Source organism: Scyliorhinus torazame, chromosome 2, assembly GCF_047496885.1.
Source record: "Scyliorhinus torazame isolate Kashiwa2021f chromosome 2, sScyTor2.1, whole genome shotgun sequence".
Taxonomy (NCBI): Eukaryota; Metazoa; Chordata; class Chondrichthyes; order Carcharhiniformes; family Scyliorhinidae; genus Scyliorhinus; species Scyliorhinus torazame.
In genome coordinates, this window is record NC_092708.1 from 361,663,490 (window position 1) to 361,679,632 (window position 16,143).

At 48.8% G+C, this 16,143-nt stretch overlaps 1 protein-coding gene across 2 annotated transcripts in view; it reads left to right on the plus strand.

Annotated features, from left to right (window-relative positions):
• Positions 1–16,143, plus strand: part of LOC140404135 (protein unc-79 homolog) — a 347,086-nt gene that overhangs the window by 173,318 nt on the left and 157,625 nt on the right. For both annotated transcript variants that reach the window (XM_072492555.1, XM_072492562.1), the window contains exon 27: positions 9,032–9,100. In XM_072492555.1, the coding sequence (XP_072348656.1) occupies positions 9,032–9,100 (69 nt within the window). The remainder of the gene's footprint in view (positions 1–9,031; positions 9,101–16,143) is intronic.

Consider the following 16,143-nt stretch of genomic DNA (forward strand, 5'->3'; position numbering starts at 1 on the left):
ACCTTAAACTGAATCAGGCTTAGCCTGGCGCACGAGGACGACGAGTTTACCCTGTTTAGGGCATCTGCCCACATCCCCTCCTCAATCTCCTCCCCTAGCTCTTCTTCCCATTTCCCTTTTAGTTCGTCCATCATAGTCTCCCCTTCGTCTCTCATTTCCCTATATATATCCGACACCTTACCGTCCCCCACCCATTTCTTTGAGATGACTCTGTCCTGCACCTCTTGTGTCGGGAGCTGCGGGAATTGCAGTTGCAGCTTGTTAATTAGTTAATTGGATTAAGCCAGTTTTCAGAGCCTAAAGTCAGACAGTATAAAGATGAGCCATCGTACAGTGCTGACTTTGTTTGCACTGGAGTGCTGAATTTGGGCTGCATTAGAGTGCTAAAGTGAGAGTTTGGTGACTGAGGGAGTTTGTGAGGAGGGAGTAAGGTGCTCCTTTCATTTCATTTCCTACATTTCCTCAAAGAGCGTGAAGGGAGCCGAGAGTTTATAGAGAGTGCAGCTGACTGAGGGCAGAGTCGGAGGGCGGAGTTCCAGTTGGTTCACAGGGCAGCTACATTGTGTAAGGTAAGAGTTAAGCTATCTTAGTATCATTTAGTAGGATCACCAGCTTTAGAGGGTTCACTTGAGAGACTGGCAGCAGTATATATATATATATATTATATACATATATTTTTTTAAGGGCCTAATGTGTGTTTAATCTTTTTTTTCCCTTTTAAATCTCTTTGGGAATTGAGATCAGAGGGGATGGAAGCTCGGGCAGTTGCATGATCCTCCTGTAGGAGTGTCCCCACTGACTACACCTGCGGGAAGTGCACCCAACTCTAGCTCCTCAGAGAGCGCATTCGGGAGCTGGAGCTGGATGAACTTTGGATCATCCGGGAGGCAGAGTGGATGATAGAGAGGAATTTCAGGGAGGTAGCCACACCCAAGGTGCAGGACAAGAGTAGCTGGGTTACAGTCAGGAGAAGGGAAAGGAATGGGCCGACAGTGCAGTGATCCCTTGTGGCCGTTCCCCTTCAAAACAAGTATGCCGTTTGGGATGCTGTTGGGGGGGGGGGGGGGGGGACCTAATAGGGGAAGACCTAACAGCCAAGTCTCTGGCACTGATCCTGGCTCTGTGGCTCAGAAGGGAAGGGGGGAGAATAGAAAAGCAATAGTGATAGGAGACTCAATGGTAAAGGGAACGGATAGGAGATTCTGTGGTCGTGAACGAGACTCCCGGAAGGTATGTTGCCTCCTGGGTGCCAGGGTCAGGGATGTCTCGGATCGAGTCTACAGGATTCTTAAGGGGGAGGGGGAGCAAACAGAAGTCGTAGTGCACATAGGCACCAACGACATAGCTAAGAAAAGAGATGAGGATCTAAAAACTGATTTTAGGGAGTTGGGTTGGAAGCTAAAGAGCAGGACAAGCAGAGTAGTAATCTCAGGATTGTTACCGGTGCCAGTATTCACGAGAGGGAGGGACCTTGTTGCTCATGAGAACAGCGTGAACCGGGTTAATAGACTCGAACAGTTTGATATCAAGGAGGAGGATGTGCTGGAAATTTTGAAAAGCATCAGGATAGATAAGTCCGCTGGGCCTGACGGGATATACCCAAGGTTACTACGGGATGCGAGGGAGGAGATTGCTGCACCATTGGCGATGATCTTTGCGTCCTCACTCTCCACTGGAGTAGTACCGGATGATTGGAGGGAGGCGAATGTTATTCCCCTGTTCAAGAAAGGGAATAGGGAAATTCCTGGGAATTACAGACCAATCAGTCTTACGTCTGTTTTGAGCAAAATATTGGAAAGGATTCTGAGAGATAGGATTTATGATTATTTAGAAAAACATAGTTTGATTAAAGATAGTCAGCATGGCTTTGTGAGGGGCAGGTCATGTCTCACAAGCCTCATTGAATTCTTTGAGGATGTGACGAGACACATTGATGAGGGTCGGGCAGTGGATGTGGTGTATATGCATTTCAGTAAGGCACTTGATAAGGTTCCCCATGGTAGGCTCATTCAGAAGGCACTTGATAAGGTTCCCCATGGTAGGCTCATTCAGAAAGGTAGGGGGCATGGGATACAGGGAAATTTGGCTGTCTGGATACAGAATTGGCTGGCCGAAAGAAGAGTGTTAGTGGATGGAAAATATTCCACCTGGAGGTCAGTGGCCAGTGGTGTCCCACAGGGATCTGTTCTGGGACCTCTACTCTTTCTGGTTTTTATGAATGACTTGGATGAGGAAGTGGAAGTGTGGGTTAATAAGTTTGCCGATGACATGAAGGTTGGTGGAGTTGTAGATAGTGTCGAGGGCTGTTGCAGGTTACAACAGGACATTGACAGGATGCAGAGCTGGGCTGAGAAGTGGCAGATGGAGTTCAACCTAGATAAATGTGAAGTGATCCATTTTGGAAGGTCGCATTTGAATGCTGAATACAGGGTTCAAGTGTGGAGGAACAGTGGGATCTTGGGGTCCACGTACATAGATCCCTCAAAGCTCCTTCCCGGGTTGTTAAGAAGGAATATGGTGTGTTGGCTTTCATTAACAGGAAGGTTGACTTTAAGAGCCACGAGGTTTTGCTGCAGCTTTAAAAAACCCTGGTTAGACCACACTTGGAATATTGTGTCCAGTTCTGGTCGCCTCATTATAGGAAGGATATGAATGATTTGGAGAGGGTGCAGTGGAGATTTACCAGGATGCTGCCTGGACTGGAGGGCATGTCTTATGAAGAAAGGTTGAGGGAGCTAGCGCTTTTCTCACTGGAGCGAAGAAGGAAGAGAGGTGACTTCATAAAGGTGTACAAGGTGATGAGAGGCATGGATAGAGTGGATAGCCAGATACTTTTCCCCAAGGCGGAAATGGCTGTCATGAGGGGACATAATTTTAAGGTGATTGGAGGAAGGTATCGGTGAGATGTCAGAGGTAGGTTCTTTACACAGAGAGTGGTGGGTGCGTGGAATGCATTGTCAGCAAAGGTGGTGGAGTCAGAGTCATTATGGACATTTAAGCGACTCTTGGACAGGCACATGGACAGCAGGAAATTGAAGGGTGTAGGTTAGGCTGATCTTAGATTAGGATAAATGGTCGGCACAACATCGTGGGCCACAGGGCCTGTCCTGTGCTGTACTACTCTATGTTCTATATGCCTCCCACTATCCATGCTACCAGCCCATGATCCCTTATAACCTCCATGTCAAACTGTGCCCCATTCCCTATCCCCAATGGCCCTTTATGCCCTTTTGCCACCTCCTGTCCCCTTCCCGTCCTTTATAGCCCCTATGCCAGTTTAGTGCTAATCTATGCTCCCCTCCCCGCCTCTGTGGCCTCTCATTCTCTCCATGTCAACCTATGCCGATCTCCCCACAGCCATGGCCCTTTATAGTTCGACTTAATGCCCCTACCCATCACCTTTTGCCCTTGTATCGACCATGCCAACTCACCCATTATCCACCATGGGCAGATCTCAGGAGCCATGGTGAGGTAAAATACAATTCTAAGGCTGGAATTTTCTAGCCCTGACGTGACAGCGGCCCAGGTGTTGGTTGTGGCAAGCCACTCAAATGCCCATTGAACCTAGGCAAGACTGTAAGATCCCACTAGCAGAGGAGGCTAGAACATTCCAACCTAAGTATCTATGATGAATTTACTATTTAAATAAAAGTTTCATTCGTAAAAACACATTCACTACATTTACATTCCTTTAATCCCTCATAAAACAAGCATAGGAATTCATGGTCCCACTTTAAAGAGTCTATCACCTCTGGGGTTGTCCATCAAGCTGTGTAATGTACCATATAGTGAAAATACAAGGTTATGAAATCAGTTTTGCAGCATTAATCCAGCAATGGTAACCCAGAGGCTTATGTTAATCCAAATAATTAACTAGCAAGCAATTACTTTTTTAAAACACTCCCGACATTTTTGTTCTCAAAGATTTAAAGGGCAGGAGTTACAAATAGCTTGACATTTGCTTCTGACAGCTCATTTTGATACTTTTGTCAGTTCTAATGAGCTTGATAATGTGTTTATGCACTTTTTATGCACATTCATACCAACTTTTAACGTTCCCAAGGGGCGCCTTACCTCTCCCAGGGGAATCTTACCTACCCAAAGGGCACCTGACCATCCCCAAACGGTACCTGATCTCCCTCAAATGTGTCCCAGTACCATATTCAGATGGATACCATCCCTCTCCAAAGGATTCCACAATTCAAACCTCTTAGCAGGTCTAATCTGTTATGTGTCGTGTTTCACACACCTGGCTCACCAGATTCACACATGACTGGAAGCAGCTGATGGTTAAAATAAAAAGCTGTCTCTGCAAAATACGCATGTCTGAATCCTACCCATGCCCGTTCCCACCCCATGAAAATGCTAGGAGCCATGTTGGGGGTGAGACGTCCAGATTTTGGACTTATCCATCATTTTTACAATGACAGAGAGGCTCTTTATCATTGCAAAAATCCAGGCCTGACTCAATGACCACCATACATTGTACCTCCAGCTCTGCACAAACCTTGGACCGAGTTGAAGCTGAGCTCTGCTATGCTCCTTGACAGAGATATCAGGCTCTCTTGCTGGCTTGTCAAGGTGCCATACGATGATGGTCATCAGCCTTTTCCGTAGGCTGTTCCACCAAAGTCCTCAACTGACCCTATGTGGCAGAACCTGTGTGCAATCCTGCCCAGATGACTTACCACATGAAGATTCTACCTCTCTGTTACCCTTGATGGTTCAAGCTGAGCTGGTGGCTGCAACCCTTGATGGTTCAAGCTGAGCTGGTGGCTGTAAGAGCCAGATGGATTGACCATATTTCTTCCATGGTGTGTTGTTCCTCTAGGCTTTCCGCCTCATGCAGCACCGCTTGAATCTGAGAGCAAAAACGTTCAAGCGTAGGTTTGGAGTAGGTGAATCCAGGGGAAAACAAGTGGCGCATGCTGACACCATTTGCTGTGTTTACATCATACTCGATTACGGATGTGGGGATAGGGGTGGTGGTGATAGAGTTAAGGGGGATTTCAGAAGATACAATGGACGGAAACATGACATCATCTGTGGTATTATTATACATGCCAGCAAAGTAAGGGTTAATAAAATGTACAGAGAGAGGGAGCTAGTCTCAAGTATCTAAGGGATGATGCAGAGCCTTGTGGGACAGAAGGTTGGAGGAGGTGGTAGGAGCAGGAGCTGGCTAGAAGGATGAAAAATAGTGAGGGAGCACAAGAGTAGTTTATTATGTTAATGAATTAGATGTAGATGAGTATAGTGAGTACAGTTTATGTGTGATTAATCAACTGTTTGTTTCTTCGGGAATCCAGTTAGTAATGTTTAATAAAGTAGTTTTGTTGGTTTACAAGACTCGTTATTCTCTGATCAACACTACACATCAAAGCCATCCGGATAGAGCAAGGCATAGAACAACACATCATCTTCATTGTCCTCAGCGGTGCTAGAAGCCATGTCCTCAGTCACGGCTGCTGAAATTATTGCCAGCCCCGTCTTCTCGGGAGGAATGAGCCTGCCTGCCCCCTGCTGGTTAGCTGCCTCTGTTGTTTATTATGGGCCACCTTTTCATGTCAGAGAGAAGGCATTGTGTCAGTGACTGTGCGTGATGCACGTTATAGTTGAATAGCTGCCAATGTGTGCAAGCTGAGAGGTGAGATCAAGCACATGAATGTGAAGTTTGAGTGCTGGTTAATGTTGATTGTTGGTGGGGTAAGTGCAGGGAGTGTATGAATGTAGCAGTACAGGAGATTAATGGTGAAGTTGATAGGCTATGAAGCATAAGGATGCATTCACTGATCTTGACCACTTGTGTGAGGTCATCCAACGGCTAAACTGGTGCCAAGCACTGCCACAACTCCCGCTCTGTTTAACACTGGGCTAAATCGCTGGCTTTGAAAGCAGACCAAGGCAGGCCAGCAGCACGGTTCAATTCCCGTAACAGCCTCCCCGAACATGCACCGGAATGTGGCGACTAGGGGCTTTTCACAGTAACTTCATTTGAAGCCTACTTGTGACAATAAGCGATTTTCATTTCTCAGAGCCTTTTCTGCAGTGTTACCAGACTCCCTTTAATCTCCTTTATTGTACCATACCAGGTTACCACAATAGTAGTAAAATTCCACTATAACTGGTATCAAATGCTCTATTAGACAAAGTATCAAAACTCACGGCTTGGACCTAAATACCACCCATTAAGAGGCGAGGTGATCAGTCTTTCCCTTGGTGGATTTCGAGTCCCAGACCCAGGATGCTGCTTCTTTACGATGATTGTTGCAGATTGTCACTTCTGATGTCCCTCTCCTTTTTATCCAGATCCTGCTGAAAATGATCCTGACTCACAGTCACAAACTCACAGTACAATCAATCAATCACTGTCTTAGGCACAGCGCAAATGCTCAGGGGTTGTGTTTCTCTCAGGAAGTCATGTTCCTGAGTACTTACACTCACAGGGGCATATCAACAGTCTTGTCTTGCATGAGGTGGCTCCCCAATCCGCTCCCATTCTCACTCTGTGGCTGCGCATTCTATTCTTTGCGGCAGACCACAGCAGTTTATGCTGTATGCTGATACAGATTTAGCCTTTTTACCCATCAGGTTCTGCTGGCATTTTCACAAATACCCATCAGGTACACACTCCTCTCCAAGCTTTTTTACCACATGCTGCAGCTGGAATGCACCCCGCTTTTATGAGTTGCAGCCTTTTTGTAAGTGGGCTATCCTTGCATGAATCTGGGCCACTTCCTTAGACTGCATAAACAGACAACACAAAGTTTGCCCGTTGCCTCCCATCACTCAGAACAGGTGTGCACATTGCGTTGCATGTATCTGATTTTGGGGACCATCCAATTTGGGGACTGCTTCCCGGATATTTAAGTTTCTGTCTTTATTACTACTATGGCAGCAATGACGATGAGAAGTTCTGTAAAAATAAGCAGAAATTAGCAGATGGTTAGCCTTAATTTATAATTTCATAATGCAGTAAACAGTAATTCAGTTTCAATGTTAAACTGAATTACGTGCAGTTTCCTCATGTACTTCCAGCATGATTTTGAAGGATGTAAGTGAGCAAAAAGCACTCTCTCCATCTCAGATAACATTACTTGGATAATAAAGAGACATTTTCCATCTGGCTGGTACTGCACTGAAAAGTTAGCACAGTTTTTCTCTTTTGAAAAGCTGATGAACTTGCCTTGTGTTTCTATCATTTTCTGTTTGACCATGTCACTCTTTAAGAACAGTACGAAGTCTTACAACACCAGGTTTAAGAACATTGATTACTTAATTTTTTTCTCAATCAGCACATTAAAGAATTATAGGTGCAATACGTTTATATTTATTGGTGAAAGTTTTAAATTTCTGATTGAATTGGTTTCAAGACAGGATGAGTTTAGTGAGACATTAAATTAATATGTTTTGTGTGGAGGAGGTGATGTGTTGCCATGATATCTGAGCATTATTGCAGCCAAAAATAGCAGTGTGATATTTAAGGATCACAACTTAAAGGGATCATCAACAACTTGCAGGTCAGTTGCTGAATTATTTATTCTGGCTGTTGCTGAAATTACATGTGTTTTGGGTGCTTTTCCATACTTCCACAATGAATGATCTGGCTGGTATTGAAATACATTTTGGCCTAGACTGACTTCCCATGGCAATTATCGCGATTGGGAAAATGAGCAGAGGCCACGCGAAGCAGGATACGTTTCTAGCAGAGGGAGGGGGTGAGAGAAGGGTTATCAGGAATGCTCTTTCCCATAATGGCCAGCAATTTTCTTCTCCATTCAGCCCCCACCCATTAATTCCTGCTGACTCATGTTGTACATCACTTTCTCATGCAAGACAGTTGGGTGATTTAGCAGTCATGGTTGAATAGTGTGTGCAAGATATCAGTTATGGCTGCGAGGCTTGCAACCGTTCTGTGAGTGTGTGAGGTTGAGGTAAAGCTTATGAATGTTCGGGTTTAGTTCTGTTTGATAGAGGTTGTTGATAGATCAATGATGGGTGTGTATTGAATTGAGCTGCATCCAAGGCTAGTGGTGCAATTAGTGAGATATGGCATTTGGAGATTTTCTCCTGAACTTGTCTACTCACTCATATGAGATCATCAAACTTCTTCCCACTGCATCTAAGTCTTTGGGGGTTGCACACCACACATTTAGCATTGTTATTCCTTGCCATTGATGCCTTCAGAGCATGTGTTTGGAGGACCTGCACCCTCACCCCCTCATCACCGAGGAGCACATCTCTCCTCCTTTCCAACTCTTCCACCGAGTTTTCTAGTGCAGTATTCGAATACCTTGGTGCACGTTTTCTCCATGGTTAACCATTGTCAAACTTAACTAGAGCAATATTCAGAATTTCAACAACACCCAGCAACTACAATGCACCATTCCTTAAGAGGTACACACTAGCTTTAAGTTAGGTAGTATTAAGGTAAACATTCATGATATCAGGTCCCAGATGCATGCAGCCAACGAGCATCATAGGGACTGCTGGCTGCACAAAGCAAAATGGAAATGTGCCAGCAGCAGGAAGTTAGTATCCTGCCTGCAGTGTAATCAATGAGTACAGATTAATCAATCATTGCGATCACTACCCTGGTTTTAGGGAAGTATCCGATTTAATGATGGACTGAATGGCCTATTTCTGCACTGCAATCTTTCTATGGTACTATTGTAAACACTATTTTAAAACTATATATTAATTGCACAAAATAATTCAGTAATATATATAACTTTTTACATGCACACTTTGCTCAGTGATTCTGAATGCAAACTCTTTCCTACCATCTTCATGTTCTTTGACAGCGTATATCAATAATAGATTCTTAGTTTGAACAAAAACAAAAATAATCCCTCAAATTCCCACTATTGCTGATTGCCAATGACCAAAATCAGATGTTGTTACACCTAATTGTCCTTTCAAAAATCTAACTGAGATAGGTAAATGACAACGACATGTTGAGAGGAAACTTTGTATTCAGAAAATTCCAAGATCATATGATGCATTCTTACTTTGTTGTCAATTTTTGCAGCTTTGCGACTGACTAGACATGAACAATCAGCTCCAACTCTTGGTGCAATGATGGAGCAAGCTATGCATGGTAAACATGATCATTTTTTGTGTATTTAATGTAGCTTAGAATCCAATTTCTAAGTAGCCGCAGTTATTTCAGTAACATACTGTTCCTATGTATTATCAAATATTAATTCAAAGATGTTAAATGCTGCTTTAAGCAACAGATTGTGTGTCTAAAATTCTGACCTTCCCAGTGATTCCAATATCAAAATATTTGCCCATATTTGATTTGAAAATATGTTACTTTTTTCTTTTAAATTTGCATAAGGAGGCAATTTGGCCATTGTGTCTATGCTGGCAACTCTCTATTTTCTTTATAATAGCATTCTAGTCCTACTTCAGTCTTATAAAAGGCCATAATATATGAAAGATATTTTTCCAAATACCTTCTAGCAACAATCCTGAGATGCCCCTTTTTTGCAATCGCAGTAGCCTGGAGGAAGAGTTAGCCTGACAGTGAGCTGCCTGTTTGCCAATGCATGATTGAGGATTTGGTAATGAGCAATGGGGGATTGATTTAAAATTACTACAACATAGAAGTGGCTGCTACACCAGAAATTATTCTTTCTTAATGCTGATGGGAAGTGTTTGTCACACAGCTCATGTAGGAAGTCTGAGACTTGGACGATAGCTGTTGGAAGTCTGGTAGCAAAACTACCTGTGCAAGTCCTGTCATGATATCCATATTTTAAAAAAATGTATATTTATTAAAGTTTTTTAACACAATTTTTCTCCCTTACAAACAATAACCCCCCCCCCTCGTAAAAAAAAAAACGAGAAATCGCACAGAGCAAGATATATACATGGCAAAATGATATATTTACACAGCTTTGTACACTGGTCCTCACCCGTACTTGCCAGTTTCCCCAACCCTTCATGTTATCTCTTGCTCATCCACCCTCCCAGGCAGTCCCCCCTTTCCCCCCCCCCCCCCCCTTTACAGGACGTCCCCTCCACCCCCCCTCCCCCCAAGGTTGCTGCTGCTGCTGACCGACCTTCCTCTAACGCTCCGCGAGATAGTCTAGGAACGGTTGCCACCGCCCGTAGAACCCCTGCACAGACCCTCTCAAGGCGAACTTAATCCTCTCCAACTTTATGAACCCAGCCATATCATTTATCCAGGCCTCCAGGCTGGGGGGGCTTCGCCTCCTTCCACATTAGCAAGATCCTTCGCCGGGCTACTAGGGACGCAAAGGCCAGAATGCCGGCCTCTTTCGCCTCCTGCACTCCCGGTTCGTCCACTACTCCAAATATTGCTAGCCCCCAGCTTGGCTTGACCCGGGCTTTCACCACCTGAGATATTGCTCCCGCCACTCCTCTCCAGAACCCCTCCAGTGCCGGGCATGACCAAAACATATGGACATGGTTCGCCGGGCTCCCTGAGCACCTTCCACATCTGTCCTCTACCCCAAAGAACCTACTCAACCTCGCCCCCGTCAAGTGCGCTCTGTGGACCACCTTAAATTGTATCAGGCTGAGCCTGGCACACGAGGAGGAGGAGGAATTAACCCTACCTAGGGCATCAGCCCACAGACCTTCCTCGATCTCCTCCCCCAGCTCCTCCTCCCATTTACCTTTCAACTCTTCTACCAGCACTTCCCCCTCTTCTTTCAACTCCTGGTGTATTTCCGACACCTTGCCCTCCCTGACCCATACACCCGAGATCACCCTATCTTGAACTTCTTGTGCCGGGAGCAACGGGAATTCCCTCACCTGTCGCCTCACAAAAGCCCTCACCTGCATATATCTAAAGGCATTTCCCGGGGGTAACTCGAACTTCTCCTCCAGTGCCCCTAGACTCGCAAACGTCCCGTCGATGAACAGGTCCCCCATTCTTCCAATCCCCGCCCGATGCCAGCTCTGGAACCCCCCGTCCATCTTTCCCGGGACAAACCGGTGGTTACCCCTGATCGGGGACCACACCGATGCTCCCATTGCACCCCGGTGCCGTCTCCACTGGCCCCAGATCCTTAGCGTTGCGGCCACCACCGGGCTCGTGGTATACTTTGTCGGCGAGAACGGCAGCGGTGCCGTCACCAATGCCCCCAGGCTCGTTCCTTTACAGGACGCCATCTCCATCCTCTTCCATGCTGCCCCCTCTCCCTCCATAACCCACTTGCGGGTCATCGCCACATTTGCTGCCCAGTAATTGCTCCCCAGGTTTGGCAGCGCCAACCCTCCTCAGTCCCTACTGTGTTCCAGGAACCCTCTCCTTACTCTCGGTGTCTTATTCGCCCACACAAACCCCATAATACTCCTGCCTACTCTCTTAAAAAAGGCCTCAGTGATCACGATGGGAAGGCACTGAAACACAAACAGAAACCTCGGAAGGACCACCATTTTGACCGACTGCACTCTACCCGCCAACGAGAGCGGTAACATGTCCCATCTTTTGAAATCCTCCTCCATTTGCTCCACCAACCTCGTCAGATTCAGTTTATGCAGGGTCCCCCAACTCCTGGCTGCCTGGATCCCCAGATACTGAAAGCTCCCCTCCGCCCTCCTCAGCGGTAGGTCCCCTATCCCTCTTTCTTGGTCCCCCACCTGTAATACAAAGAGCTCACTCTTCCCTACATTGAGCTTATAGCCCGGAAACTCCCCAAACTCCCTTAGAGTCTGCATGACCTCCACCATCCCCTCCATTGGATCCGCCACGTGCAGCAATAGGTCATCCGCATATAGCGACACCCGATGCTCTTCTCCCCCTCGGACCACCCCCCTCCATTTATTAGACTCCCTCGATGACATGGCCAATGGTTCGATCGCCAATGCGACCAACAGGGGGGACAGGGGGCATCCCTGCCTCGTCCCTCGGTACAGTCGAAAGTACTCTGACCTCCGCCAGTTCGTCACTACACTCGCCATCGGGGCTCTGTAAAGGAGCTTAACCCAATTGATAAACCCTACCCCGAACCCAAACCTGCGCAGCACCTCCCAGAGGTACTCCCACTCTACTTGGTCAAAGGCCTTCTCCGCACCCATAGCTGCCACTATCTCCGCCTCTCCCTCCTCCGATGGCATCATTATCACGTTTAAGAGCCGCCGCACATTGGTGTTTAGTTGCCTGCCCTTTACAAATCCCGTCTGGTCCTCGTGGATTACCCCCTGGACATAATCCTCGATCCTCGTGGCCAGCACTTTTGCCAGCAACTTTGCATCCACATTGAGGAGCGAGATCGGCCTGTACGATCCACATTGCAGTGGGTCCTTGTCCCGCTTTAGGATCAAAGAAATTGTCGCTTCCGACTTTGTCGGGGGCACGGTCCCCTCCTCTCTTGCCTCATTAAAGGTCCTCACCAGTAGCGGGGCCAACAGGTCTGCGTACTTCCTGTAGAACTCCACTGGGAATCCATCCGGTCCCGGGGCCTTCCCCACCTGCATGCTCCCCAAACCCTTGCTCAGCTCCTCCAACCCAATTGGTGCCCCCAAACCAGCCACCTCTTGCTCCTCCACCCTCGGGAATCTCAGCTGATCTAGGAATCGTCTCATCCCCTCTTCCCCCGCTGGGGGCTGGGATCTGTACAGCTCTTCATAAAAGGCCTTGAATACCTTGTTTATTTTCGTCGCACTCCGAACCGTGGCTCCCCTTCCATCTTTGACTCCCCCTATTTTCCTCGCTGCCATCCTCTTACGGAGCTGGTGTGCCAGCATTCGACTAGCCTTTTCCCCATACTCGTAGGTCGCCCCCTGCGCTTTCCTCCACTGTGCCTCCGCCTTCCCTGTAGTCAACAGGTCAAACTCCGTCTGGAGCCGTCGTCTTTCCCTAAGTAATCTTTCCTCCAGGGCCTCTGCATATCTCCTGTCCACTCTCCAGATCTCCCCCACTAACCTCTCCCTTTCCATAGCCTCTGTCTTCTCCCGATGAGCCCTAATGGAAATGAGCTCTCCCCTGATGACCGCCTTCAACGCCTCCCATACCACTCCCACCCGCACCTCCCTGTTGTCGTTGGCCTCCAAGTACCTTTCGATATACCCCCTCACCTTCCCACACACCACCTCGTCCGCCAGCAGTCTCACATCCAGCCGCCGCAATGGGCGTTGGTCCCTCTCCTCTCCCAGCTCCAGTTCCACCCAGTGCGGGGCTTGGTCCGAAATGGCTATAGCCGAATACTCCGTCCCCTCCACCCTCGGGATGAGCGCCCTACCCAGAACAAAGAAATCTATCCGGGAGTAGGCTTTGTGTACATGGGAGAAGAAAGAAAATTCACTGGCCTGCGGCCTTGCAAACCGCCATGGGTCCACTCCCCCCATCTGATCCATAAACCCCCTAAGTATCTTGGCCGCCGCCGGCCTCTTTCCAGTCCTTGATTTGGAGCGGTCCAGTGCTGGATCCAACACTGTATTGAAGTCCCCTCCCATTATCAGGCCTCTTATCTCCAGGTCCGGAATGTGCCCCAACATGCGCTTCATGAATCCTGCATCATCCCAGTTCGGGGCGTATACGTTTACCAACACCACCCACGTCCCTTGCAGCCTACCGCTCATCATTACATATCGCCCTCCATTGTCCGCTACAATAGTCTTGGCCTCAAATGACACCCGCTTTCCCACCAATATTGCCACCCCTCTATTCTTCGCGTCCAGTCCCGAGTGGAATACCTGTCCTACCCATCCCTTTCTTAGCCTGACCTGGTCCACCACCTTCAGGTGTGTCTCTTGGAGCATGGCCACGTCCGCCTTCAGTCCCTTTAAGTGCGCGAACACTCGAGCCCTCTTCACCGGCCCATTCAGGCCCCTCACATTCCACGTTATCAGCCGGATTGGAGGGGCTCTCACCCCCCCCCCCCCCCCCCCCCCCCCCCCCCCCATGCCCCGCTGACTAGCCATCTCCTTTTCTGGGCCAGTCCCGTGTCCACGCCTCCCTCACCCTCCAGTCCACCAGAGGGGGGACCCCCGTCCCGACCACCTCGTCTGTGTCCCATTCCCTTTCGGCCAGTGCAGCAGCAACCCTTTCCCCCACCCCCACCCCTCCCCCCGCTAGACCCCTGTCTAGCTTTTTTGCTCCCCCCATGTCACTCCCGTAAGTCAGCTGACGCCTGCTGACCCCGGCTTCCCCCGCTGTCCCATTGATCTCCCCGCGTGGGAGTCTCCCAATCCATATGCATTCCTTCGTTCCCCTTCCCGCCTTTCCAAAGCCCGCTCCGCCCCCTCTGGCGCAGCTCCTGTGGCGACTTTGTGCCTCTCTCCCCCAGCCCATGTAACATTTCCTGCGCGTGATTGACCCCCTACATACAACAACCATCACACATCAAACCCCAAAACATCCCCCCCACCCTCCCAAACCCTCAGTTAGAGTCCAACTTTCCGGCTTGTACAAAGGTCCACGCCTCCTCAGGCGTTTCGAAGTAATAGTGTTGGCCCTTGTATGTGACCCACAGTCGCGCTGGCTGCAGCATTCCGAATTTCACTTCTTTCCGGTACAACGCCGCTTTGGCCCGGTTGAAACCCGCTCTCCGCTTTGCAACCTCCGTGCTCCAGTCTGGGTATATTCGGATCTCTGCATTGTCCCACTTACTGCTCCGCTCCTTCTTGGCCCATCTCAGGGCCCACTCTCTGTCCGTGAACTGGTGGAACCTCACCACCATCGCCCTTGGCGGCTCATTTGCCTGGGGCTTCTTCGCCAGCACCCGATGTGCCCCGTCCAACTCCAGCGGCCTCGAAGGGGCCTTCGTGCCCATCATCGCCTCGAGCATCGTGCTCGCGTATGCCCCGGCATCAGCCCCCTCCACTCCCTCAGGGAGACCCAGGATTCGCAGATTCTTTCTCCTCGACCTGTTCTCCGGGTCTTCGAGTCTTCCCACCCACCTCTTGTGTAGCGCTTCGTTCTGCTTCACTCTCACCGCCAGGCCCACGAGCTCGTCCTCGTTCTGACTGACTCTTTTCTGTACCTCCTGGATCTTAGCTTCGTGGGCCTTCTGGGTGATCCCGAGTCCTTCAATTGCCGAAAGCATAGGCGCCAACATCTCCTTGCGCATCTCCTCGCGCTGCTCCTCGAAGCAGCGCTTGATGAACTCCTGCAGCTCCCCTTTGTCCCTGAGCGCCGCCATTTTGTTTTCTTCCCCTCGCTTCTCCCGTTGCTCCAGTGCCGCTCCTTTGGCCGTTACACTTCTGGTCCGTTTCATAGAAGTTGGAGGGGGACCTCTCTCTTCCCTTCCCCACGGGCTGCGACAAATAAATTTTTTTTAAAAAAAAAAGTTCCGTTGGGGCTCCTCCAACGAGCCCGAAAGTCCGTAGTAGCGGGAGCTGCCGAATCGTGTGGCTTAGCTCCGCATAGCCGCAACCGGAAGTCGAGAGGGAATCCTTTTGGCAGTGTTCGCTTCACCAGTCTGCCCCCAAAAGTCTATGGAAACACCTGAAAAAGGTCTGGGAGTCCGTTCCAGACGGGAGCTGCCGAATGCACGACCTACTCCTCCATGGCTGCCACCGGAAGCCTCGTCCCTGCTTCTTCAATGGCCTTGGTAGATCTTTTCACAGTTGTTCCCTCTGCTGCTAGAATTCACCTTTGATAGAGTCAAGTCAGATTGCAGCTTTAAGCTTGCCCTTCCCCCGCCTGCATGCTGGAAGAGGCCCTGTTTATCCTGTTGCAGCCAAATCTTTTACTATTTCTGCCGGGTCTGGTAGCCAAAAGACATAATATTCCTGGGGGACACTGTCAGGGGAATGCTGCAGTCTTTTTCCCACACCGGGAAACGTCAAACAAATGCCGTTGGGGCCCTATAAAAGAGCCCAAAAGTCCGTTCCAAGCGGGAGCTACCGGATATGCAACCTAGCTCTGCATAGCCGCACCCGGAAGTCTCATGATATGCATATTAACATATCATGGTGCAATCACACACACACTGGTGGACAGGTCGACGGACCAATCAACACACACGCAACATCACAGCCAATCACCAGTGAGAGCACACGCACTATAAAACAGGGAACACCACAGTTCCCGCTCATTCCACCAGGAACTAGCTCAGAGCACAGAGCTCACAGCGTGCCACTCAGACATACACCATGTGCTGAGTGCCTCTCTAAGATAGTGCTAGGGCTGGGTCCACAGGTTAACTGGTGAAGTACGAA